Source organism: Fringilla coelebs (genome assembly GCF_963513975.1).
Source record: "Fringilla coelebs genome assembly, chromosome: 7".
Taxonomy (NCBI): domain Eukaryota; kingdom Metazoa; phylum Chordata; class Aves; order Passeriformes; family Fringillidae; genus Fringilla; species Fringilla coelebs.
Window position 1 is genome coordinate 16,653,967 of NC_140035.1, and position 27,194 is coordinate 16,681,160.

General features: G+C 38.7%; 1 protein-coding gene across 4 annotated transcripts in view; it reads left to right on the forward strand.

Annotated features, from left to right (window-relative positions):
• Positions 1–3,943: 3,943 nt before the first annotated feature.
• The window catches only part of TANK (TRAF family member associated NFKB activator), a 29,064-nt gene continuing 5,813 nt past the window's right edge, over positions 3,944–27,194 (forward strand). The window contains exons 1-9 of one of the 4 annotated variants that reach the window (XM_084209490.1): positions 3,944–4,031; positions 4,588–4,726; positions 8,875–9,021; positions 12,095–12,203; positions 13,043–13,155; positions 20,613–20,792; positions 22,076–22,146; positions 24,264–24,382; positions 26,047–26,636. In XM_084209490.1, coding sequence (XP_084065616.1) covers positions 8,923–9,021; positions 12,095–12,203; positions 13,043–13,155; positions 20,613–20,792; positions 22,076–22,146; positions 24,264–24,382; positions 26,047–26,636 — 1,281 coding nt within the window. In that variant the 5' untranslated portion in view covers positions 3,944–4,031; positions 4,588–4,726; positions 8,875–8,922. Of the gene's footprint in view, positions 4,032–4,587; positions 4,727–8,874; positions 9,022–12,094; positions 12,204–12,617; positions 12,646–12,890; positions 12,952–13,042; positions 13,156–20,612; positions 20,793–22,075; positions 22,147–24,263; positions 24,383–26,046; positions 26,637–27,194 lie in introns of those variants that run through there. The other 3 variants (XM_084209491.1, XM_084209492.1, XM_084209493.1) reach the window with 3 other exon arrangements.

Sequence of the window (27,194 nt, forward strand, 5' to 3'; positions counted from 1 at the left end):
ATTTTTCAAGGTGTTTTCCCTACATTGCTCTACAGAACTCAGTTTCAGTGGCTTGAGGGGAAATGGGGAGAGACACAGAGTAAAATAGAGCTTAAGGGTCTGCCTAATAAAGTTTATTTGGAACTTAACTAAGAATCAGTGGATTGGCAATTCTTCTCAAAGAAGTATTACACTCCCCATCTTTTACTCCCCCTATGTGTAACATAGGTTATATTCTATATAGAGGAATAGCACTTGTTTTCTAAAGCTATTGCTACTTTCTTTTGGTGTCATGATCATCACGGGCTTTTTCTTCACAACATATTAAATACACAACATGTATTATATTTTGTCCAACAGTTGCTCTGTATGTTAGCTGTTCCCACGCATGCAGGGTTGCCTGTTCATGCACTGCTCCTTTTTCCTGCAGGGTAACCTTTCTCCAGGGTAGGAAGCCTCCAGAAATCATTGCCATCACTTATAGAAATAAAGAATGTTGCACTGGGTCCAAAACTGGTTTGCAGGCTGTTTCTGCTAAGATCTCTGTTTCAGAGAATGATTTTCTGCACACTGTTGCATTGAAGGAAGTTCTTCAGTTGGGTATTTCTCAGTGCAAGTTCCCAGCTAATATTAGTCATAATAAGCACAAAACCACATTTCATAATCCTGGTGATACTCCTCTAGGCAACATAAAGATTGCCTACACTGTTACCAAAGAAATGAGAAAAGAGAATCCAAACTTTTTGTTCCTACACTTTGCAAAGACAATGAGTAAATCAGACTTACCAGCTTCAGCATTTAGATAAATTGAAAAAGTGTAAGATGTTACTTTTATGTTGCTATAGTGCTCCAAATCTATATGTCTGCATTTTGATTAAATATCCTTTAGTTTCTGGAAACTAACTTTGTCTGTTGCAACCTATAGGCAAATTACATACTAAGGCTTACATCTTACACTTAAGGCTTATCAACCACTATTCTTGATGTTGGGAAAACAATAAGCAGCCTCAACTTCCTTCTCACTAAGGAATGACAACATTTGGTCTAAATTAATCCACAGTTCTCATTTTCTGACCAGGAAAGGCATTTCAAGATCAAAATACGCTTTTTATTTTGTTAAAACGGCAACAGATTAAAAGAACAGTGAAACACCCCAGAGCAACAGAGACTCTTTCAGCACCCAGCACACTCCCTTGGGACCACAGTCTCCAAGTTCTGGAAAAGGTTTAACATCTGACGTGAGCCACCTAGCGTCTGAACGGATGGCTACATTAAAAACTTGCAACAAACATTTTAACCTCTTTCTAGCAGAAGCCAATTTGCATTTCTAAGCTTAGAGAATCATAAAAAGGAATCAGATGAAACCTTTGCCGAACTACAGCCCTTAGGCAGCCGCTCCAGCAGCAGCCTCTCCCGAAAGCAGCAAGTTCCTCCCCAGAGCTCAGCGCAGTGTAACCAACGAGCACAGTGTTAACACATCAGCACAGACTAAGGAAAATTCCTGTTAAAATACCATTTCGGGAGTAATGTAAAAGAGTAAACCGCATATGGATAATCTAAGTATTTAAATAGGCTGTTTGACCCACTGAGCACAAACGCGAATTTTCACATGAAAAAAGTATCAACTTGCTAATTCCCAACCACCAAGAAAAAACAAACAAAAAACCCAAACAAAGCCCCCTACCAACAACGACAAAAAAGCCCTCAAAGTTTCTAAGCCTAAGTAGTCAAAATGAGACTTTCTCTGACTCTGAACACAAAGGGAAATAAAATATTAAAATACAAGAAGCCCTGTGCCACCACTTCCAAAACCCGGATAAGTGGTTTGCAACTGTTTTTAAGATCAGTAGATTCCTAAAATCCTAAATAATTTTTAAATACACTGATATATGCTGTCTCTTTCCAGCTGTCTTGTGAGGACTACATATAGGAAAGCAATCCTGCCTTGACAATGACATAAAAGTATGAAATATTGATGTGGGGCAGAAATACAGAAAGCTGTTCCTGGAATAGCTGTAGGGAAGGGAGCACAGAGACAGAAGAGAAGGAAGCAGAAAAACAAAGAAAAAGAAAGCAAGATGAGAAAAAAAAGGACAAAAAGTAATTTCGTAATTGACTGTAGAACAGAAAATGCTCTAAAATATCAGAGACAAGTTAGCTACAAAATAAAGGTTTTGTACTATTTTCATGGGTATTTTTCTTTTTTTCTATTTAATTTATTCAAAGGTTTGAGGTCTCTAAGATTATCAAGATGGGGTACTGTAAAGCTTGTAAAATATACCTTACTGTATTGGGGGAGGAAATGAAAGAGAAAGCACTAAAGAATGGTAAAGAATGGAGAGGAAAAACCAGCTTCTCCTGTGCTTTACTGTGAAAGAATAGTACTGATAAAGCACTAAGAGATTGTGATTTGAATGTGATTTGAAAAGTCATGTTTGTAGACAGTTGCCAGTTTAGAGTTGCTGAGTTTGAGACATTAAGTACATTCCTAGAATTCAATAAACAATTTTTTTACCCCTAAAACAACAAACATGCAATGACAGTATTTCAGAGGTGGTATACATGTTATGGCTATTTGAATTCTGGCTGACATAATTTTAGTTGAGGCATGTTTATCATCAGACAACACTCACTTGTACTTTTCTGCACATTATCCATTTTAAATACAGCAGCAGTTAAAGTATATTGCATCTATTGATCTGAATTCAAGAAATGCAGGTTACATTTCAGCTGAATATCCATTATAATTTTAAGTGCATAACTTCTTGCCAAACACGACTAAAAATGTAACATGTAGAATTAAAAGAGAAACAATAGCCTTTTTTCCCTACACCCTATTTTATTTTTTTTTTAAAGACCCCATTGAATGAAACCTTAACTTGGACATCTCAAGCACTGTCTCTGAAAAAGGAAATTGAATATCCCTTTCTTGGAAATGTGCTAAAAGAGCAAACTCTCTCTTAATAGTTCATTAGGACCTCACCTGAAGTTCTTAAAAATGGCCAAACAGGAAGTATATGTATAGGCTCATTAAGCTATCTGCCTGTAAGTCTCTTTAGCCTTACTATAGGCCAAAACAGTCCAAAAGAGTTGCTAAAGTCTTTGCAGGAAAGATAAATTATAATAGAAATAATCTTCAAAAGAGCATAGAGAGCCACACCTAGCTACTTTTTCTGTGGCTATGTTTAAGCTCAGTCCTCAAGCTTCCAAAGGCAGGCGCCCAGGGTAGGTAGGTTGTAATAGCCAGAATGCAAGTTCTGATTTGTGAGTGGGCAAAGTGAAAAGCTCTGCCCTAGAAGAAACACTGCAGCTCGGCTGCATGGGTATGTTCACTGGGGTTCAGAGACAGCCGAGATTAATTCAAAATCTGTAGTGCTTCTCTGCCGCTGGCTCTGCAATGGTATCCTGCCCAAGTATGTAGCAAATGCCTCATGTTGTCCCATCAGCTCCCATCTTCCTACACACCTTCAGGAAAAAAAGTTGTACTTATAGGTGACCTAAAGAGAGAAGGGCTTGTAGCACTAGCAAAATTAAAACCGTGTTTCCATTATATCCTTACCTATAGTATTCATCGCCTGCATGAAATAAACGCAGGTAGGGAAATGCCTCTGTAGTAACCTACAATAGACCCTTCAGAGAGAAACTACCCTGAGCATGAAAAATATACTACAAATGCAACTATTGTTATTTACAAATCACTTTGTCATGGAAAGACAAAAACAGGAAAGGCCTGGGGACATCGTGAGCGGCACAGAGGCTGCTTGAGAGGTATTCTACAGCCAGACAGCAGAGGCACTGCCCGACAGCCGGGGGCGAGCGGACAGGCGCCCATCCTTGCGCGGGGCGGAGGACGAAGGCGCTGTGCCTGCGCGAACCCCACGGCTCCGGCGGCCACTGCCCTGCCCTGCCCCGACCCGGGCCGGCGCGGGCCTGGCCCCGTCACAGGGCGGGGAGAGGCACGGCAGGAAGTCAGTTCTGGTTCCTGGGTTAGGGCGCCCAGGCAGGAGCGAGCGCCCTGTGCCGGGAGCGGCCGCGGGCTCCGCGAGGCGCTCGTAAGTCTGAGTCGCTTTGGAAACCTCGCGCTCCTGCGGGAGCGGCGGGGCTCGGCCCGGGGCCGCAGGGCGCGCCAGGGGATCCCGAGCCGGGGCTCCCGGGCCGCGCTTCCGCCCGCCGCTCCCGGGGGTGCGGCTTCCCCCTCGGCGCCGCTCGGCCCGGCTCGGGAGCGGGGCCGGGGGCGCGTCGTTTGCGTGCGGAGGCGCTCCGGGAGCGGGGAATCGGGGGACGGGATCAGCGGGCTCGCTGCCGGGAGGCGATGGGCCGGGCGGCCGAGCGCAGCAGCAGGAAGAGGCGGCTGCCCCCGCCGGCAGCGGCAGCGCGGCGCGGGGAGCGAACCCCGGCGCTCCGGGAATCGCCGTCCCGAGCCCTGAGCGCGCAGGGGCTGCCCAGCTCCAGCGCTGCCGTGCCATCCGGGACTCCTGCTGTGTGAACGACGCATCCCGCCGTCGGGCAAAGCAGGAATTGTGTCTACTCAGAAAAAAATAAGGGAAAAAACAAAGCACAAAAAAGTTCAGTGAGCTCTCAGTCTCTCACAAATGATTGCCTCAACAGGCTTCCAGTTCCCAAGATGATGGCAGTGTAACTTAGAAAACAGAGCAATTGAAACATCTGTTTTGAGAGCAGAAATATGTAGAGAAGTACTTCCAGTTTGATGGCACCTGTGTTCTCATCTCTCATGAAACTATGAGAGGTAGGAAAGTGTATTATGAATTAATGTGCATATACACATGATTAGCTAAAACCTTTCATAATTTAATGGCAATATGAAAATAGTATGCCAATAGAGGCAATATGAAAGCTAGTATGAAAACTCTAGTGAGCTGTGAGCTGGGATTGCAGCAGAAATACGTTGCTAATCTTTGTGTTGGAGTTTTTTTGGCATTTGACTAAGAAAATGCATATTACTACTTGTCATCCCACCACCTATATCAGCAAAATGTTTCTGATTTTAAGCAAGTATTTTAATATAATCTGCAGGTTTTGTTTGTTGCTTACTTGGAAGTTTGTCTTTCAACATTAGCTGTACCCAGTGGTTATCCAGTGTACAAGTCTGTACCCAAATATGAAATTCCAGTTGTCATTGCCATAGCTCCAGCACCATAGCACTCACAAGTATTTACACTTGCAGGACAACCTCTGTAACTAATCTCTTCCTCTAATTCTGACCCTGTTAGAATAAATGCAGCATTTTGCAGTGCTGCATTTTCTGCTGACTACATATTGCTGTTAATGATTGTGAAAATCTTTAGGATCTAATGAATATCCACAATGTAAGTTGCTGAAGATCAGGATTGTCAGCTTTGAGCTGAATTATGTTCCAGCTGCCATTTGGATAGAGCATAACTAATCATAACTGATTAAAATAGCATGAATATTTGGGTTGGGGTTTTTTGGTTTGTTGGTTTTTGGGGGGTTTTTTTAGGGCTGTTGGGAGGGAGTTTTTTCCTCCTCATTGGATGCAGGGAGAAGGGTAAATGACAAGGAACAGTTGGCAAATTCCCTGATAAATATTGATGCCTATGGAGGAGAAGCAGGAAAATGAGCCAGTTTTTCTAACTGCAAGGAGTTCTGGATATGAGACAGATAGCATAAGAAGCAGTTATTTATTCCAGCAGCAGCAACCCGGGGTGTGACTACAGAGTAGTTTAATCCAATCTAAATCTAGACTGCGGCAGTCCTGCCCACGGCTAGTCGCATGTTCCCACTGCCTCCTTGTGCTGGTAGTAGTGCTCCAGCAGCCTTGCAGTGAGCTAGCTCCACTTTTAATTCCGAGGTCGGTTTTTTTAGGGGGTTTGTTGTTGCTTTTTTGAGGAAGTAGGGAGCTACTTTGGCATACTCAACTGTAGCATAGAAGTATTGATAGCGGTACCAGTAAGCAGCAAAAATGGGCGGCCAGAGATGTGGGAAGGCTGGCCTATCCTTCTAAGTGCAGCCTTTTGACACTGTTACACAACCGTGACTTCATGTTACAATTCAAAGCCAGTGCTGCTGTTGAACACAGGAGTTCTGTCTGCCTATTGCTGATTTCTGTCCCTGTGCAGGCTTCCCTGTGTTACCGTGACATTTGAAGCAGTCTGTGGATTTGACCTGCATTAAAACTAATATGGCAAAAAAACATTTAGTGTTTATTTTTAAACTGGATTGACTTACTGATACAGTTTACAGAAAGGTTGCTCATGCTGGAAGAAAGGGAAGGGTAAAGTCAAAGAAGAATGTCTAGAGCATGGGGCAAATATAGGACCAATTCTTCTAGTTACAGTGCCGTCTTAAAGTGTCACTAGTAATGACTTTCATTGACCTTTCTTTGCATGGAGACTGAAGTTTAGGGAGCTATCAGTAAGTTATTTTTCTATAAAAAGTAGAAAATCAGGCACTGTGCTACAGTTCTGCCTATTGGATCAATTACTTTTGATACTATCAGTCCAAATGACAGAAGCACTGTTTGTTAATGTTCCCATTTACAATGAATGACTAAAAGGCTGGAAATTAGGTATAAGTTTTAAATACTGCTGTTCAAATGGAGGTTTGAGTTTGCATGAATGAAATTAAAACCTTCATTTTCTGTGAACTATTCTCTCCATTAGAAGCTGAACATAGTTTCTTAGATGCCACTGCACTCATTTTTTGAAGTTATCTCATATGTACAGGACATGCCATGTACTAGGCAAGTTGTTAACAGTGGAGGATTTCAGAAGAGTACAAAATCAATACTGATGTGAACAAGCTTTTAAAGATTGTGAGAACATGCTTTCAGTCACTTTCAGCTATAGCAATGCTCTCTGCAGTTTAGCACCTGTCCCTGAAGGCAGATATAATATCTGATTTTATTCACTGAGCTACACAGAACAGTCCTCCATCTGAAAAGGAAAGAAAGCCTACCCATTTCGTTAAAGGTGTGCCCCAGATATGAGCATTCATATTCCATTTATTGAAAGGATACCATTTGGGGGAGGACGGATGTGGGTGAAGTAGCCTGTATTATAACAATGCTTTGAGACACTATGCAGTGTCAGGGTTTATAAACTACTGAACTGGTGTTTAGGAAAACAAAACAAGTCAAACAAACAAAGCCTTTCATGTGAAACAATGTAGGCCTTTTATGCAAAACCTGTAAACTTGGATTTCAGTAACGTTTATGACATCAAAGGATCCCTAAAAAATTCCAAGTCAATAAAGAATTTGCTATGCTGCTATTGAAGTACAGCCATGCCAGAGGTGAGATACAATTGCTACTCTGATAGGAACATACCAGCAAAATAAAATTTGCAGGATAAAAAAGTGTGATGTTCATACAGCACTCACTTGAACCTTCTAGAAAAGTTAGACCACATTTGTGTATTCAAGCCCTATGATAGGGAATATATTCAAAAGCAAGGAAACATGAACAAAATCATCAAGCTGCAATCTTCAGAATTTTGAGCAGTGTCCAAGGCAAGTTACCCTTATACTCTTTGTGCCGGGTTTGTTCTCATGTCTCTTTAGTAGTATTTGTGGTTTATGTTTAATCCCAGGAGATAGTGAGAGATGATAGTGGCAGTCCACACTGCTTTAAATAAGAAATAAAGGAGAGATGAAATTGATAATTTTTTTTTTGCTGTGGGGTGGGGGTTGAGACTTCACTAACTTGTTCTCTATTGTACTTGTATTATGCTAAATTTTGATCTTTAAATTAGTATCATATATTACTACGGAAGGAAATGACCTGTGTTTGCAAAGTTCTTGGAATTGGAGTCTGAGATTTAATAGTGTTCTAGTCTTATGTGTCAAAGTTGTTAGCTGTAGTTTTGGGAGTTGTTACTGAAATTGTACAAAGTGTAAAAAGTTCATAATATTGGATAAAAAGGTCCAAGTCTTGATAATTCGTACTGGTTGGTATCATTGATTTTTAGATAAAAGATGTTTTAACTCTACCTTAGGGTAGTTTGTGTTGACAATTTCAAATTTGGCACTGAATAGGATAGGTTTGTATGACCTAATTGAGTTTTTATTTCTTAATGCTAATGGGAAAGATGTGTGCTAATGTTTTTACAAACAATTCCATGGGTGAGGGTATGGGTGTTAAGATTTTTGAAAGGGATCTTAATGTCTTTATCAACTTCAAGCAGCAAGTTTGTTGCACAGCCCAGACAGTTTGATTCCTGAAACAGACAAATGGGTCCTTACAAGCCTGAGTTTCTGAACTTTGGGGAAAAATGACAGGCTCAAGGGGGGATATGTGGTAGGGAGTTTGGGAAGGTGGTACCTACCTAGTACCTCAGCCAATGGGGAAAGGAAGAGGGCAACGTGGGGCTGGGAGTTCAGGATGAAAGGAGGCTGCACCCTCCGAAACAGAGAGAAACCCCACAGGCGTGTGTCCCAGGCAACTCTCCCTCCCTTTATTCTAATCAAGTTCCAGGACTCTGTCTCTGGACTCTGGATTTTCATAGCATGATTTTTCCACACAATGCCAAAAGCTGAGTTTAGCTTTGGTCATTAATGCTGTCTTTATTTCACAATTACGCAAACGTTAAACTTTTGGAGATCACATAAAATCTGGTAACTGGCAATCTGCACCAATTTTAAGTCTTAGTCTTAAAAACTGTAACTACAGATACATTTACACCTTCTATGCATCCAGAATTGGATTAAGAGTTAAGCTGCTTTTGTTTGTCTGTTGTTTAAACCTATCCCTGGACATAAAATTAAATGTTGAGGTGAACAGAGCTGTAGTTTAAGCTATGCTGTTAATGGTCAAACATACTGCACGTCTCAGTTGAATACAACAGTGGTACAAGTCATGCTATATATGTTTTTAGTTTTTCTTAGTGTTCTCTCTTTTTCCTTCTGATTACTTTTTAGGTCTGTTAACTTGACCATCTTTCCAGTGATGAAACAACATTGGGAATTATGGACAAAAACATTGGAGAGCAGCTTAACAAAGCTTACGAAGCCTATCGACAAGCATGCATGGAAAGGGACCATGCTGTGAAAGAACTACAGCAAAAAGTAGGTGTTGGAAGCTCAATTCTATCTTTAAAGCCATCCTTCCCATGGAGAATGGCAGTACATGTAGATACCAGTTTCACTTCAGCTATGCACACTTGAGTGCATCTGTTAAGTTGGAAATTGCCATTATGGAACCATGTCAGTATGCTGCAAAGTAACTCATTAGGCTTTGAATTTCGTGAGTGGGTTTCTGGTTTTTGACCTTAGATTGGTTTTTTTTGTATTTTTAATAGTTTTAAAGGTTGGAAAAGTGTTGTCTGTTTTGGAGGATTATTGAAGTCTTCTAATGTAAACACAGCAAAGATGTATATAAAATTTTTCTAACTTTAACAAAGTACTTTTTGGAATTTAATTTGCATTCTTAAAAATTAATTTTTTATATTATTAATGTAAATAGCTTAAATTAAACAATATTTGTGACAAATGTACCTGAAAGTTGCTAGAATAAGTATTCCTCTTTTAAAAATAACCAGTACATTTATTCTTTAATGAAGTAACAGAAAGTTTCTGGAGGCATTCTGACCAGTGAGAAGCACCTTTGAAGTTTTAGTTAGTCTATTGCAGAAAACATTAGTTCAGTCAAAACACCTCTAGAACTTCTCAAGTAGGACAGCATATTTCAAAGCTATCAGGTTTGGGCTTTGTCATAGTTCTTTTATCATGCATATTCTGCCCAGCAATGGAACCTCTGTTACAGGAAGGCTTGAATGTTTTCATTGCTGCAGGACTTTCTGATACTCAGTAGAACTGGTAGGCTGGAACTTTGCTCAGGGGCCAGTGAACCATGTCAAGTTACAGAGCAGTAGTAGAATTGGAAGCAGAAAAGGATATAATAGAGAATATTCTGATATCTGGGCCCAGTCTTGCTGTCTCCTTGCCTGGCAAAATAAACTAGCCAAGGCATCACAGAACAAACACATTTCAAGTCAGTCATGTGTGCAATCATCCACTGTACAGTCTGTCTCTATTCATAGTCTTGCAGCAGTGCTGGTGTAAATCTGTAGAGGTCTCTTTACATAACAAGCATAAGTAGTGTGATTTTTGTGCTGAAATTACAACTAATTAACAAAAGGCAAGACATTTTGGAATGTTTAGGGATCTTTTAAATTCTGTCTCCTAGGGTGAGCTATTAACTATTTGAAGAAAAGCCAGTTAATATTCCTGAATAATCTAAAACTACATGAAAGAATCTTCTGACCAAGAAACAAGGCATCAAGTACAAGATGAGATAGCCCTTCCAAGATCTGTGCAAGAAAGCCAGAGAAGTGTGAGATCATCAGGGCCAAGTGAACTAAATGCTTGCAAGATTACTCTCTGCATTTTCACTGGTTCAGAAATTAAAAATCTAAAGCCTTTGATAAAGGATTACTACCAGTTTAAATCTTTGTCCTAATCAAACTTGAAGTAGTGGATTTTTATGATTTCAAAAGAGAACAAAATTTTTATTTCAAGAAGAGTTGATAATAAAATTACTTGGGTTTTATTATTTGTGTTGCTTTTTTTGAACCAAACTCCTCTGTTTTTTGAATGACCTTTGTGCAGTGCTTTACTCTAGTAACTTCCTCTGTTCATTGTGTGGCCTCCACACACTGTTGGATTGTCCACCATGCTGTTGTTAACAGTTTACTACTTAAGTTACCGATAGGCCACTTGTTTTGCCAGTCTCTAGAGCTGGGAGCCATGTCAAGCACACAGAAGCCAGAGTCATCTCGGCCAGATGGTGTTTGATACAGATGGATGGTTGGTTGTCATGCAGATCTTCTAGTTGGTAACTTGTTGCTGCCATCTGACTCAAGGAATAATTTGTGCACACTGGCTGTCAAAAGCATCTTCTCTTCTGTCTGTTTTAGCTGTCATGTCTGTGCTCTGTACAGAAGTGTTGACAAGACATTGCTGTTGTACATTTTCAATTTGGTTCTCAGTGATTTTTCTGCTTCATGAGGTCTCTTATAGCTGCTGGAGTGTACTGCTCCTTGATCACTTTTTTTTTTTTTTTCCCCTAAACACAACAAAAAATCATCTCATAGTACAACTACTACCTGGCCTTTTAAAATCAATTTTGCTTGTAGATTTTTTTCCTGCCTGCTTTACTGACAAACACAGCGGACAGTAGGAGGGTATAGAATTTAAATGTGTCTGAGATTTGAGAATTGCATAGCGCTATGGCTAAACTATGAATAGATGTGAAAACAATGCTGAGTCTTGTCCCAGATGGTGGCAGGTGGTGACCTCTTCAGATAATATTCCTAATTTCAGAAAAATTCAGTGCATTCCTGAAAGTTTTCTTGTTGGGATTTCACAAGTTTTCTTGCTTGTTTTTAGCACTGCTGTAACTGCAGCATTAGGCATGTGCTAATGAAATAATAGTTTTGAATATTAGCAACTTCCTGCCACCTGGCCATTCATTCAATTAATGGACTGTCTAGCAAAATTTACAGTTTGATGAAATACAAGCAGTATTATTAATGGAGTCTGTGTGGCCTGTTCATAGCATGAGTTGTAGTATTGGAGACAAAGGATGGGGCTTTTTGCTTACCTTCCTCCCCAGCGCCATTATGTAGGATAGAAAAACTAGTCCACTACATTCAAAGAAATGTACCAAACTGTTCATAGGCAGTCAAAATGGTTTACAGAGTATCTGTTGTACGGAATAAACAATGTTATTGTTTTCCATCTAAAATCTACATTTTAAAAATCCTATTTTTATATTATTTTTTAGAAAATATGTGGGGTAAAATTACTTTTTCCTATAGATAAACTGACAAGCATTCTGAAGAATACTAAAATTTTAATTTGAGCCCAATGTATTCTACATCTGTAAATGAAGAATCCTAACTTAAAAGTTACCCTTTACAACTGCCACAGCTGAAAGAGTTATTGAAACTCAGGGGCTATTTCCTATAATACCTTTTCTAATCAGTACAGTCCCAAAAAGATGGACTTGCCAAAGGTTTTTACTCAGACGACCACAACTACTGTTATCTTTAAAAATCAGAGCTGCTTTTTACATGCCAAATAGGAGACCCCTAGTCAAAACAGAATAAGATTAATGCTAATTAAATTATATTTGCAGACAGAAAACTACATGCAGCAAATACGTGAACAGCAGGAAAAGATAGAGCTTCAAAACAGCATTATTGCAAAACTGAAATCACAGTTGGCTGCTCTGAATGCTAATAGAGGTATGTACTCCAGTTTGCACATGATTGCTTTTTATGCTGTGTTGCACTGATGAATAGTTCTGACTTTGTTGCTTCAGTTTTTACAATATACATATTTCAAATGAGTATCATACTTTCTTGTGAATGTGAGAGTTAACACAAATGTGCCGTTTCAAGATCTATTTATAAAATTCAACACTTCTGGGGTCTCTCTTTATCCTCTTCAAGAAATGGTGAGATTTTCTATAGAGGTAGAATCTGCTTACACTGAAGCCAATAAAAGTTATGAAAATATGGGTTCAAATAATTTGCTACATTTTTTTGTTACATAATTATTTTTACACCTACCTGTTAAAAAGTTTATCTCAGGTTGTTCTAGATGTGAGTGCTATGATTATATGTCTTTTATGTTAGATGAATCTTGTGATGCTAATCTTACTGCAAACCAGAACTTTATAAGCAGGTAATTCTCTTTCAGATCAAATAGTCATTGATGGATAATTTTTCACTGTTTGACTGTATTACACAAATAAGAGAAAAGAGTCAAAGTAACCATGTGTTAATCTGCCATGCTCATTAAATATTTATTCACACTAGCCTAACACTCCTGGTTTTCATAAATACTAGCAAAGTGGCTGACTTTTATTTCTAAGAGTACATGTACATTTCTTTATTGCCGATTTAGTCTTGCATTTCCTCTAACCACAGAATTTAGCATCTCTTGCTTGTTTAATATGAAGGCTTGCTCAAAGAACATAAAGAAGTTAATGTAAGTCTAGCTTCTTTTAATTTTGCTTTTACTTAAAAGCTGATTGTGAAAAATGCAGCAATAGTCAGTGGCTTTTTTTTTTTTATTTAAGGCAATGCGCATCCTTACATTCTGATGCATGAAGACATTGAAACATCCAACTTACCTTTCAGGCAGCTCTCTGAAAAACTGAACATAGCAAAGCAAAGAGAAAAACTCCTAAAGGTATGTCACCTGCAGTAAGTTCACTTCTGTGCTGTGAGAACCTAAAAGATAAGTGATGTATTTAGGGTGCCTTTGAACAGAACAAGAAATACCATCTCGCGCATTAATCCTGACCCTGGCAAAACGAAGATAAGACACCACACATGAAGTGCATGAGTGTTGTTCCGCTGCAACCTGTTTAGGTGAACTAAGCATTATCTTTGGTCCTTCCCAGTGAAATCTCTGTTTGGCCATCAAGCTCTCTAGAACAGTTTTGATCATAAAGCAGGAACTTAGTTGATTATTTATTTCTTAACTTGCCAAAACCCATTAAAAGGGCTTTTTCTTTTTTACAAGAGCATTTCACGGTCTCTGTATTTTTGCAAGAAATGGAGAATCTGCACTGGAAAAATTATGGAGTAGGAAGTGAATGATCCATTGCTTCGGAGATGCTGCTTGTTTGGGTTTTTAAAACAGCCAGTGTTAGGATGATGTCTCTTCTGCCTCTCCTCACTGAAGTAACGTTAAGATTTTCACTACAGCCTATTGAATGTAACAGGAATGAGAATAAAGTAATAGCCCAGAATAGCTGGGAAATGCCTTGAATGGATTTTACATATTGAGAAAAGACAGTGACAGAGATGCACAAAGTTTCATTGTTCTTATTGTAAATCATCTGACTGTGGTTTTTGAGAACTGTCATGTAACATAAAGTCTCATATTTTTGAATGTGACTCTCCATAGCTCCATAGCAGAGATTTTGTAAGGGTCATAAAAAGACCCTTGTGAGAAATGAGGCATTAGAATTAAACGAGTTAATTTCAGTATTTCTTTCCTAAGCTACAAACAAATTAATTGTGATAAATTCACAGAAACACATTTTTTTATCAGAAATGCAATTCCATTAGATCCAAAAGTAATTTCATTGAATTACTGGTGCTTGCTTAGTTATCCTGAAGGAATCTTATATGAGACTAAGCCTTTGCAAACATTTTAAACATACTGTCAGCAAATATTTCTGTACACTCCTTTTCTATTTAAAAGAAAGTCTTTATGTAATTTTTCTACACCAGAATCTGTAAATAAAAGATGTAATTTCTTTCCTAATCTTTGCACTTACTTGGATTAAAACACAGCTGAAGGGTTAATTCTTTGATGGAACATCTTTGCATATTTTTGCGGTTTGCTGTCTTGAGCTGGATAAAAATTATATCTTTGGTTGCACATGAAGATCTGACCAAGTCTAGTATTTCATAGTCTTCTTTTTGAATGCTTACTAAAGAACAATAGTTTTAAGCAACTTAGTCATATAATGAGTTAGAATGAAAGGAAGCTGTGTTACCTGTTCATCTTATGGGGAAACACTGAAATAATGTGATCTCTACAGGAGATGATAGGCAATGCATGAGAAGCTGGAATCATCATTTCTGGAGCTATTTTCCTAATGGAATGTAGGTTATTTTCTTTATCTGCATATTTGTTTTGTGTAGCCCATTGCTGCAGTTACCTCTCAGCAACAGGTATTTCATCCGGATTTTGCTTCTTCTATTCCATAAGCAGAAATATTTCTGAAATACCTCCATGCAGAGTGAACTATATAAGTCTGTCTGCATGGTGGTGCATTTAAACCCAGGCACATTGCTATTCAAATAAGGTCTTTTTAGAGGGGATGTGTAGAGATTTAAACCCACGCAAAGTTGGGTTGACCCAGCCTATTCTCTGTTCCTGTTACTGGGAAAAAGTATGGAGCTTGAAAAAGTATGTTTGACTGGACAAAGGCCGCCTTCTGCAGAGGCACATGGATATATTTGCACCATCCTTCCAATGCAAGGAGGACCCTAATGTTTGGTATTGTGTCTAGTAAACTTGCACTGGTCTGGCAAGAGTGATACAAAAATGTCCAGACAGCACAGCTGAGGCACACACACTTGTACTAGCTCTGCCTGTGTCTTGGCCACGGAGTTCATGGCTACAAGGGAAGATGTACAGCAGTGTCCTACTTAATGATAACTTATTCAATAAGTTATCATTTTATTGAATAAAAAAAAATCCACAGTAAGCCAGTGGCATTAATGCTTCAAAGGAAAATTGGACAACTCCGTGGAAGAGACATCTGTTGAGAGTTAATAAATACATGGAAACTATTACTAAGAAGATCTGAGAATTTATTAACAGATACATCATGAATGTCTCCTGTTTTCTTGTACTTTTTTTTCTCCAGATGTCATATTTTGACATCTCTAAAACTGAAAATCCACCATCCTGTCACTGACCCAGTAGAGTTTGCTTGTACGTAATTCAATAAAGTATTGGCTTTTTCAGGTATTGAAATTTGGAAGTTTGAATATTCTATTTGAAAGCCTGTATTTCTCTAATCATATTCTATCCACAGTCTGCTCTAAACCAAATTATTCCTACAGCCATTGTCCTCTATACTGTCCTTGACATTCAGAGTCTCTCCCATGGCAGAAGATGCTTGGGTTTATTGTAACCTTTTGAAACTGTCATTTGCTAAGTCCAGTGGGATTTTTCAGTGGACTGTACTCTGTCTTGCAGTAAAGTTAATAGAAATCCTGAATTGATTGTAATAGGTGCATTATTAGAACTTGAAATTTAGAGGTTTAAAATAAGGGAGGAGCTATCTTTTCTTTTTTTACTAGTAGGTGGCCATACATGTGTATTTTATATGCTGTTGTCAAGGTCTGTCACCTGTGTGTCATAAAATGCTTTGGGATTTTTTTGTTCACATTTGTCTTCACTGAAAAAAGCGAGTGGGCCAGATTAGCTTGGTGGTCAGTACCCAACTATATACAACATTACCAGAATTTTTCAGCCCTCTGCTTGAGAAGACCAAAGGTGTCTGTATTGCTGCCTAGTTTTGAGACCCTGGCTAAACTTTATTAATTAGGAAGAACTGGCATCCAGCCACTGTCTCAGAGCCAAAGCTGTGCAGCAAACCTAAAACCTTAGAGATGAGATGATGTCAAGCTTCTACTTTTTAGTACAGCCAGACATCAGAATCCTTGTGAACCTGATAAGACATGAAGCTAAAGTCAACTCCTGTGACAAGAAAACACTCTTATGATCCCATTTTGCTGGTTCAAGAATCTCAGTATTAAACACTGTCTGGAACTGGTTTGTCAAGAGTGCCTTGTGCCATGAAAAGGAGGAAGAAACTGTGTCAGGAATGAATGAGACAAATGTTACAGAAAACTCTTCATCCTTCAATAAATGTTTAGCTCTTTTTTGCAGGACATAAGCAGAGGAATGGCAGACATATAGTAGCCATCTTTATGTTTTAAATTATAGGGCTAAAATTACTTATGTAACTAAGAGCAGCTACTGCAGCAGTCTTGTGGAGTTCCGTGTTCCAGTCCATACCAGCTTCACCAGTGTCACTTTGTTTCCTATTTTTAATGCAAGGAAAGCTGTACTTGATTTTTTTGCTGGCTGATAATATTGTGCATGTAGCTGTTATTTGCTGCTGGTACAATGTATGCAGCAGGATTAGGTCCTAATATAAGATATAAGAAATTCTGGTATTGAAAGCTTTTTCTCCTATTGCTTCATCTGTTTAATCTATCTCTACCCAATAATAAAGAAGAGTTTGTGAGGAAACTGTTAAAAGTCACAGTTAATATTCCTTGAGACCACTCATAGTTCATCAGTTGAATTGTGTGAAACTACCTGACTATTTGTTTTAGGAAGCCACTGAAACAGGCCATTACAGCACACTTCAGGGAAAAATAAAGGAACCTGCCTTTGCTGCAGTACAGTCTGAGGGCTGACTGGCTGCGGAGCAGCTCTGCTGGAAAAGGGCTGGAATCTTGTTAGACAGCAAGCTGAGCATGAGCCAGCAGTGTGTCCTGACAGAAAAGAAGGGCAACAGCTCCCTGTGTTGTATTAACAGGAGCACAGCTAGCACACCCAGGGAAGTGAATACCTCCCTCTATTCAGTGTTCACTGGACTGCATCTGGAATAATACATTTGGCTTAGGGACCTCCAGTACAGGAGAAACACTGACAGACTACAGTGAGTTCAGCAGAAGCCCCACTGAGCTAACTGGGGCCTGGAGCACATATCCCATGAGAAGGTGCAAAATCTGCTCATGTCCAACCTGGAGAACAGGTGGCTTCAGGAAAAGCTAATAGGGTTCCAATACCTCCATTCAGGTTATCAGGCAGATGGAGCCAGCTCTTAATAGTGTTGTTGGTGCCTAGAGAGGTTGCCTAAAACAGAGGCTAGACAGTGTTAAAGGAATAACGTAGATATTTATTAAAAAGCCTTTAAAGGATACACCTTGGGCAGTACAAGAGCCCGGCCATGGCTCTACCCAAGATGGATCCAACCATGAGTTTTTACACTTTTATAAGTTTTGGTCCATTTACATATTGGGGTTAATTGTCCAATTACAGCTTCAAATTATGAAGTCCCATCCTCCCAGACTGCTTTCCTCAATTTGCCATTGTTTACACTTTTTGGGCCTTAAGCTACAACAGTGTCCTTGGTTCTCAGGCTGGAAAAGGATTGTTTTGTCTAACAAAACTGTGAAGAGAACTTGCTAACACTTTATATGAAGGTTAGAATTACATACTAATACAGTGCAGAATCTGGAAAATATGAAAGTTAAAACTTAAGGCATCTGTGCATGGCAGGAGGATAAGAGACAATGGGCAAATGAAACAGGAAAGGTTCAGACTGAACATAGGGGAAAACATTTCACTGTGAGGACAGCAGGTATGGGAAAAGTGCAGTCATCATCCTTGGGAAATTCAAGGTTAAATTGAGTAACCTGATCAGACATTGTAACCTACCCTGATTTGATTAGAAGCTAGAGAAAGCTGGAAGTCCCTTCCAATTACAGTTATCCTCTGATCCTATAAAGTCTCTGCAAAAGAAAAGATACTGATCTGTTCATAATATATACATGACCACTTTGCTGACAGCTAATACCAGCATGCTTAAAAGACCTGTGTGATATATTTATAAAATTTATAAAGTTTATGAATTTTATCAAGCATTAGCTTTGTAATCTTTAGCCAGTTCAGAAGGGTTACAACATCATTGCAAACTGCTAGGCACAGTATTGGAAAGTCTTAAGATCATCAAGTATGAAGGGTTGTGTTATTGAGAGATCCCAAAAGGTGTATTTGTATCTCCAGTGTTTTTCCTGGTATCCTGATGGTGCACAGGAATGATGATTTCCATCAGCATGTACTGATATGTCTTCACTGTAACATGTTGCATGGCTCTTCTCATGTGGCTTTTTTTCCTTCTTGCTTAGGATTAAGGAGTTTTGCTGGGATTAAAACATGCAATTTTTAGACAATGTTTTGAAGTCGCTGAGCAGAAGAGGCTTAATCTGGATCTTTAAGATGCCACCCAAGTCTGGAGTTGCACTGAAGCTCTTACTCTAGATTTGCTATTCAAAGTTGCAATTGAAAGTATAAACCAAGGCCTTCAAAGCTATTTTCTGCAGGTTTTTCTTTTTTATTCCAGTATAACTAGGTATAATATAGTAAGTATAACTTCTTGAGGCTAAACAGTTGTGTCAGCTGCATGTACACACATCCATGCTTAGCCAGCTGGTGTCTTGGTAAACCAGCTCTCAACCTATCCCTCCATGGCTGTCTTTGTGTAGCAGGGTGGCCCCTACTCACCTGATCTTCAAATGCACAACCTCACCCTAGGTAACTTCCATTTGAAAATAAAACAAAAGATCTTGAAAAATCACTTGGTTGCTCCTTTCCTTTTCATCTTACCCTACCTGTCTACAGACTATATTCACATACATTCTTCTTTAAGAGTTAACCCTTTGGGCTTACTTCTTTTGCAGAGACAATCATGAGGCTTGGGGACACTTTCTGTGACACTTGATACAGTTCCCTAGATTTCATAAACTAACAACCATAAGGTTTTCATAGTAGCAGTTTTTAACTGTTGGTTGTTTCTTAAAAATTTTTGAAACTACTATCTTTGAGCATATTAAAAAAAAATTGTTTGGTATTTTCTTCTTTATTCCACAAAAATCCCACATAGTTAAAAGTTCCATGAATTACTTGATGGATCATCAAAGTGAGAGCAGCCAGGGCTTTTTATTCCACAAATCTTTATAGGATTTGCAATACAATCCTGGTTATACATAAAGATTGGAGGATGAGAGGCTGGAGAGCAGCCCTACAGAAAGAGACCTGCAGTTTGGGTTGGTGGCAAGTTGATAGGAGTACACAGTGTGCCTTGGCAGCCAAAAGGGCCAGCTGTGTCCTGGGGGGCATCAGGCACAGCATCGCCAGCCAGGCAAGGGATGGGATTGTCCTGCTCTGCTGTGCAATGCTGTAGCCCCACCTTGAGCTCTGTGTGCGGTGTTGGGTGCCACAAAAAAACATCAAACTATTGGAGCCTGTCCAGAGGAGGGTGACCAAGATGGTGAAAAGCTTTGAAGGCAAGAATTAGGAGGAGCAGCTGAGGTCACTTGTTTGTTGAGCCTGGAAAAGAGAAGGCTCAGGGGTGACCTCATCGTAGTTGTCTCCCTCAAGGGCGGCGGTGGATGGGGAGGTGCTCCTCTCCTCTCCTCTCCTCTCCTCTCCTCTCCTCTCCTCTCCTCTCCTCTCCTCTCCTCTCCTCTCCTCTCCTCTCCTCTCCTCTCCTCTCCTCTCCTCTCCTCTCCTCTCCTCTCCTCTCCTCTCCTCTCCTCTCCTCTCCTCTCCTCTCCTCTCCTCTCCTCTCCTCTCCTCTCCTCTCCTCTCCTCTCCTCTCCTCTCCTCTCCTCTCCTCTCCTCTCCTCTCCTCTCCTCTCCTCTCCTCTCCTCGGCAGTGACAGGACACGAGGACATGGAATGAAGTCACATCAGGGGCAGCTCAGGTTGGACATTAGGAAAGGTCCTTCACTGAGACCGCTCTTGGTCACTGAACAGGCTCTCCAGGGAAGCCATCATGGCACCGAGCCTCTCTGGACAATGCTGCAAGTTCTGTGGTTTAGGTTTAGGTGGTCCTGCGAGGAGCAGGGAGTTGGACTCAATGATCCTTATGGGTCCCTTCCAATTGGAGATATTCTAGGATTCTGTGATTGTGTTCTTGGGTTTGCTCAATTTGTGGAATTATCACCATGTTCAAAATGGTATAAGATTGAAATTAATTAAATACTATTTTATGTATCATATATGCAAAATATTATACATGAAATGTTAATGTAAATTATATAGTAAGTGAACAAAGAAAGTGTCTTTATTTTATATAAACAGTAATATTACTTTCAGAAATTCAGAAGATACAGTTGTTTTGAGTAATCACCTATGATGAGTTACAGCTATGTGTAATGGTAGATCTTTACTATCAATTGAAAATTATTAATGCAACAAACAAGACTGACCCTTACTTATGATGCAAAACGTACATTTAGCTTATTATACACTGCTGAATAGTGATATTCCATAAGCCTCAAATTAATTGTACTGGTGTTTCTAAAATTATTTTTTAGGAACAGTTAGACAGTGAGAGCATGAAATTGAAGCAACTTGAGGACAAAAGCAATCAAAAGGAAAGGAAGCTTTTATCTATTATTTCCAATCAAGATGATAAAATAAGAAATCTGGAAAGCAAATTGCAAGAATTAAATGAAGCACAAAAGGGTATACAGACGCCAACGTATAAAAGGGAGGTAAGATAAGAAACCAAGTAGAGACAAAATAAAAAAGACAAACATTTGTAAATTATTACTTCTTTCAAACATGAAATGTTTGGAATTCATACTAATTATTCTGATAAATTTATTTAAATGTCATCATTGTATAATTACTAGGAAATTGTCATATTATACAAAGCACATAGGGAACACCATTAAATACTTATTGGTTAGTTGCTATGTTAATTATTTTATGGTATGTATTGAAAATTTTCATATTTGTCAAAACTCGAGATTAGCATTTCTGGTTTATCATTTTCAGTTGGAAGTTTCACCAAACTGAGTTGATTTTTTCATTTTAATCCCACCCTATTTTTGTTACAGAATAGCATTCAGGGTGCTATTCTGTCCTTGTGGGATAGCTAGAATGCAGTCATTGATGTGAATCTAACCATGTATACACATATTAGCTACCTAATTTAAAGTGAACACAGGTAAGCATAAGAGCACAGCAACACAGAACTTGTTGCTATTAGACCTCCTAAGCATTGCTTAGTTAACTGTGGCAAGGACTTATATGCTGTGTTGCTGGGTGTAAGGCAGCTCAAATGCATCTACAGGAGCTGCAGCTGCACTTCAGCCTTACAGGTAAGACCCGCCTGTGGTTATAGGCAATGGATCAGCTGATACAGATTTCTGAGCTTACACATCTTTGAAATCAGCTGATTTGGCAGGCATGCTCAAGTTCTTGTCTGACTTGGAGCACATATGAACTACTCAGGCCATCTGGTAATGTAGCTCTAGTGGAACTGCAGCTTAGTGACTGGTTATTATGAAAACTTCCCTTAATGCCTGGCAGATGTAAAACTATGTAATACTGGAGTGAACCACACGGTGGTAGTCAAAGTTAATAACTTATTTTAAAAACTGCTATAACTCCTGACATATTAGCTTCCAATGTGTTCATTGAAATTTTCAGTGAATAAATTGATTTTTAAGAGGTAAAATAGCTGGGTAACAAGCTTATACAAAAGACAGAATCTTACCTTATACATGACTGAAAACTAATTACAATCAAGCAATAGTCTTAGAACTAGTTCCGTTTCAAGAGAGTATGAACAGAGAAATGCCACACTGAGTTAATAAATTAACCTACAAGGAACTAGGAATTTCACACAAACTGCTTTTGTCATTTTGACAATGCTTTGAGAGCTTTAAACAAGACTAGGTGAAGGACCCCATGACATTTTTATTCATATCAAGGTGAAGCACAAAATTAATATGCTAACGTGCTCAATATTTTCATCTTTTACTTCAAGGTGAAAAGTAAGAAAGTTGTTCCAGATAAGCCTGAATTATCTCTAGGGATCTCTGGTATTTCACCTGAAAGGTAAATACTTCTGCAGCATTTTTCAAATTTGCTTTTGGCTTTTCTGCAATGAAGTAAGGCCAGCTATTGCCCTCTTTTCTACACAGTACATTAAGACCTGGCTGGGCAGGGAATCGGGAGGGGGCAGCATTAAAGGTCAAAGAGCTAATGCAGGTTGATAATAGAGCCAAAAGCTATGTGGAATCATAGCTGGGGGTTTCCAAGTATGGAGGGCTAAGCTGGGAGGGAGGAAGATATCCACTCGGTTCAGCAGGAGGTTAAACTCTGGGAAGCAGCGGTGGATGCTAATGTGGGGTTTGGATAAGCATTCACTGCCTTGCATTAACTCTTCTGGGCAGGAATGTACAGCCATTGTGGATTAACTGATAGCAGCACAGCACAGGAGCCTGCTGTGCTGCCAGGAAGCACTCTGATAGGCACCATGAAGAAATAATTCTTGGCCTGATGCATCCCAAATGAGAAAGTTTGAAACCAAGTTTATCTGTAAGCTGAAGGCAGCAAAGCCCCTGCTATGACCACGCCGTCAAAAGCAGTAGGTTTCATCCTCTGCCAGTGATTTCAGAAAAATCTTGAACAAAGTCTTAGGTTTGTATTTTTCATAGGATAGCCAGTAATGCCACTTTTAACAACTTTGCTGGGGTCAAATAGAAGATTCTCTAAGGGGAGTATTAAGGCAAAGTATCAATTTCTTGCTTTCTTCTTGTTCCCTTGCCTAAGCATCTGCTTTTGACCACTCCCATACATAGGCTAGGTGAACCACATGGATCTTTAGTCTGGCTCTCTACTCTTTTGTGATAAGAAAGAGAGGAAATAAGACTGTAATATGAGAAAGACTTGCCTTTTTGCTTTATATCTAAAAAATGAAAACCTTTACCTGTCTTCTGTCCCTCTGCTCTCAAATAGCTTCCTTACTTTACTGTTTTCTTGGAAAGAGGTATGTGACTGGTAAGATTGCTGGTAATCTTACACTAGTAAGATTATAGTATCACAAATGTCTAGCAAATTACGACTGCTTCATCCAATCATAGCTATATTTTAAAGTTCTGAATAGAAACTTTAATTTTTTTTTAGTTTCTTATTTATCAAAACATCTGGAAAATCATCAGAATGTGTTAACAGTAATAATTTTAACTACTTTTGTAGATCTTTATTTCACATGAGATACAAATAGACATTTGTGTCTTCAGGAAGAGAAACACAACATAAGAAGGAACACAGTCAGATTGCTGTATGAGCAAGCAATAAAAGAGAAAGCAATTCACTGGATTAAAGAAAAATCCTTTTTGAGATCTTTTGATGAAAAGATGCAAAAGCGAACACAAATCCAACTTCACTTTTTCATCTTTGAAGTTCATTTTATAAAATCCATTATATTGTGCTTAAAAATATAAATTACTCAGCAAGTGTATCAAAATTTCACAGTGGAATTTTATGGATGCATCAGTAACTAAATAACAGTGCCTTTGCAGAAATAAACTCACACCAGCATGAACTATTTTTACCATTCTCCATGCAGATAACTAAATATCAGATTCCCATATGATACTCTGGAAAAGATATAATACAATAAATGTCTCAGAATAAAAAGAAAAGTCATAGCATATTGTATGAAACCAGAGGGAATGAGTTCACAAACTCCTCCTCAAAATGCCAGGTAGACAGAGAAGAAAAGAGCCATAACGAATGCTTGTGTGTTCCTTCTTCTGCAGTCTGAAGTACACTGGCAATGACAGCAAACAATGTTCATAGTGGCAGCATCTTATTTTCCCTAGATCTGAGGTGGAAACAGTACCCTTGGGAAAGATAAACTCTTCCACAAAATACCTGAAAGACTGAAAGGCTGGATTTTTGGGGGTAGTCCTTGCAGGGTCAGTTCCTATGTTCAAATATGTATGTGTATGATATGACTAAACAACTCTTTGACAACATTTCCTTTTTCTTCTTCTGCTTGCTTTTACTGAGGAGAACAAAAAATATGTATACATATGTTGAGGAACAAGATATCCAAGAAAAGTAGCTTATACTATTGTTTTTCTCTGGTTTGTGGGTGTGACTAGATTAAAGGTCACAACAAGCTGAATTGGTTGACTCTTTAATTTACAATTTTGATCTTCCAGAGAGAATCTGGAGACTATTTTCCAGGACATGAAAGAAGAGTGTCATCGAATATGTATGCTAGCCAGAGAACAAACAGACCAACTGAGTATATTTAAGATAAAGCCAGAACCTGAAACTGGTAATATCATACTTAAGCTCTTATTGTGATTCAACTGTTTGAAAGCTTTGCTTTATATTTGAAAATACTGCAAATTACACATACATAGAAGTACTTCCACTGTTTACCATCTGCCTTTTTCAAGTCTGTTCACATGGTGCTCAGTATTTCACCAAGAAAACGCACCGCCAGTTTTGGCATTCTATGACGAATGCTCCAAATCACATGCTATAAAAGACAGTCATCACATCAATGGCTCTTGTAATTGTTTTGTCCCTTGGAGTGAGAGGCAGGCACTTACTACATGTGATATCCCATCATACTGTGTGAATGACAGCGCTTGCTTGCTTTTAATTTAGCTGTCAGTTCAAAAGATGTCTGCTATGAATGCCTCTAGCCCCATATCTGTTAGAGGAAAACTGCAGGACTGAGGAGAGTCAGAGGACTTATTTTCTAGACTTCCTTGTGCAGACTTTTAAATACTGTTTTCTTATATGGGACAAGAGCTTAATCCAACACTTCCTGAAGACATAGGGAAGGCTTGATTTTTTCTAAACTGTGAGAGATCCCGAATGTCCACTTCTGCTAATGCTTACCTTTAATACAGTGTAAGCTACTATGGGTATTCTCTACTAACTTTTCTTAATAGTAGGATCAGACTCAATATATTAAGCAATTTCAATAAACATCTGCCAAATGCCCACAGCTGAAGTAAAGATGCTGATTTCAGCACTTGATCTTAATTTAGGTCATCCATTACTGAAGTTTTGCTACATGAAGTGCTAACACGTATCTCATTGCTTCCCATTGCTCTGCCTGAACTCTGTTGTGGTAGTCTGATTGAATGCTAATAACTTCATTATTTGGGGGTGGGAGTTTTGGAGGAAGTGTGTTTGGTAAAGTACTTTACAAGAATGGTTTTGATTCCCAAAAAAGTGCCTAACTCAACTGTGAAAAAAGCCATACATGATGTAAGCATTATAGATAATAAAAGAAGTGCTTAAGTCAACTGTGTGTAAAGGTATACGTGACAAAAGCCATGTAGATTTAATGTTTGATTTGTTACTTCCATGTTCCACTGTCAGAAGGCTGCTGTGCAATCAATTTTTTCCTGAAGTTACTCTCTGACCTGGTTAGGAGTAACCATTACCATTTTTATTAATATAGTGCCAAAAATGAAGGGTGAATTCTCGAAACAAAGGGAAAACATGGTCCCATTTCTGAATAGCTATTCAGTTTAAATATTTAACTAATTTGGAAAACAGTGGGAGTTGGGTACCTGAATACCTTCTAAAATCGTGCTCATGGTGCCTAGCATGTTCTTGGCACTGTGTGAAGTGATTTGGGTTCCAGCTTCTATTTCTGCCAGAACACTTCAGTGAATATGCAAGTATGTGTTAAGAGTATGGGACAACATAATTTTCAATAAAATGAAAATGTTTATAGCCATAAATCAAAGAGAAATATAATTACTGGAAGGGAGTATTTCCTTTTATTTCTGTTCTGATAGTTTTTGTGTCAGAACCAATGTTTTTGAAAGAGAACTACAACTCAATCTGATTTTAAAGAGAAAATAAACAGTTAAAAAAGCAGGGAAGGAAGACAAAAAAAATACGCCGACACCACATTTTTAATAACTATACTTCAATGGACTATTTAATATTTTCTTCATTCTTTCTTCACAGAAATACAGTTTTCCATGCCGATACAGTGCACAGATAAAACTGATGAACAAGCAGAAGAGCTTTTTAAGCCTCGGGTTATAAAGGATATAAATAGAGGTGCATCATGCATCACATCTATCACACCAAGAGGAGTGGGCCAAGATGAGGACAACAACTCTGTAGAATCACTTTCTAAATTTAATGTCAAGTTTCCACCTACAGACAATGACTCTGCTTTCTTGCAGAGCACTCAGGAAAAACCAACAGTTCCTTGTACTGGTATATCTGAAAACATGCTTCAAGATCATCATTTTAACCTGGAGCACAGAGACTGTGCTGTTAACCTCAGTAAATTGGAACCTAACTCATTTGAAGCTCATGGCATTGATCTCATGACTTCAGCTTTACAAAGTTTAACTACTGTTGACAAAACAAACCCCTCAGATCATGCAAAGATGCCCATAGAAAATATCTGTGACAAACCATGTTTAAAAACAACAGACAGTGGTTTCACATTTGTACCTAAGCACACAAACCAGGGTGTACCTGATGTACCTGAAGTAATTTTTTCTTTAGAAGCTGCTGGAACAACCGTCAGAGGTCCTCATCAGGTATCTTTCTATAAATATTCTACATTTCAAAAAGTTATAATGATTCAGACACACATTTTGGAAAGATCTTTGAGACTGGATTAATATATTCTCTAAGAAAGCTGATCAGTCTTTTTTAAGATAATGTCTCTAGTCATTTCTTCTTCCTAATACTGCAGAATGTGTTCAAGATGCTTTTCCAGTGAAAAATCAGGAATATAAGCAGACAAGCACTGGATGTTTTTACTAATTTCAGTTCATCTAGATATTAATTGCTTCTATATCTATTTCAAAGCTGTCATTAATCCTAAATTGCCCCCTAGATTGCTTTTTTTCTACCCTTGATCTCAGTTGTATAGGGCACACATTTGTTTTAATTGTTTTTCATGTACAGCAGAGAATTGGAAAAATGAACCAATTAAAAAGCTAAATAGATAAATACTTCCACTATAAAAAAATAGCTACTTTTTGTCTCAGTCTGACGTATCAACAACATCCTATTCCTCTGCTCTAAGACGCTTAAATTTTTATCATTGTAAAAAAAAAAACATAATTATTTTTTGATGAAGGAAAGTTTAC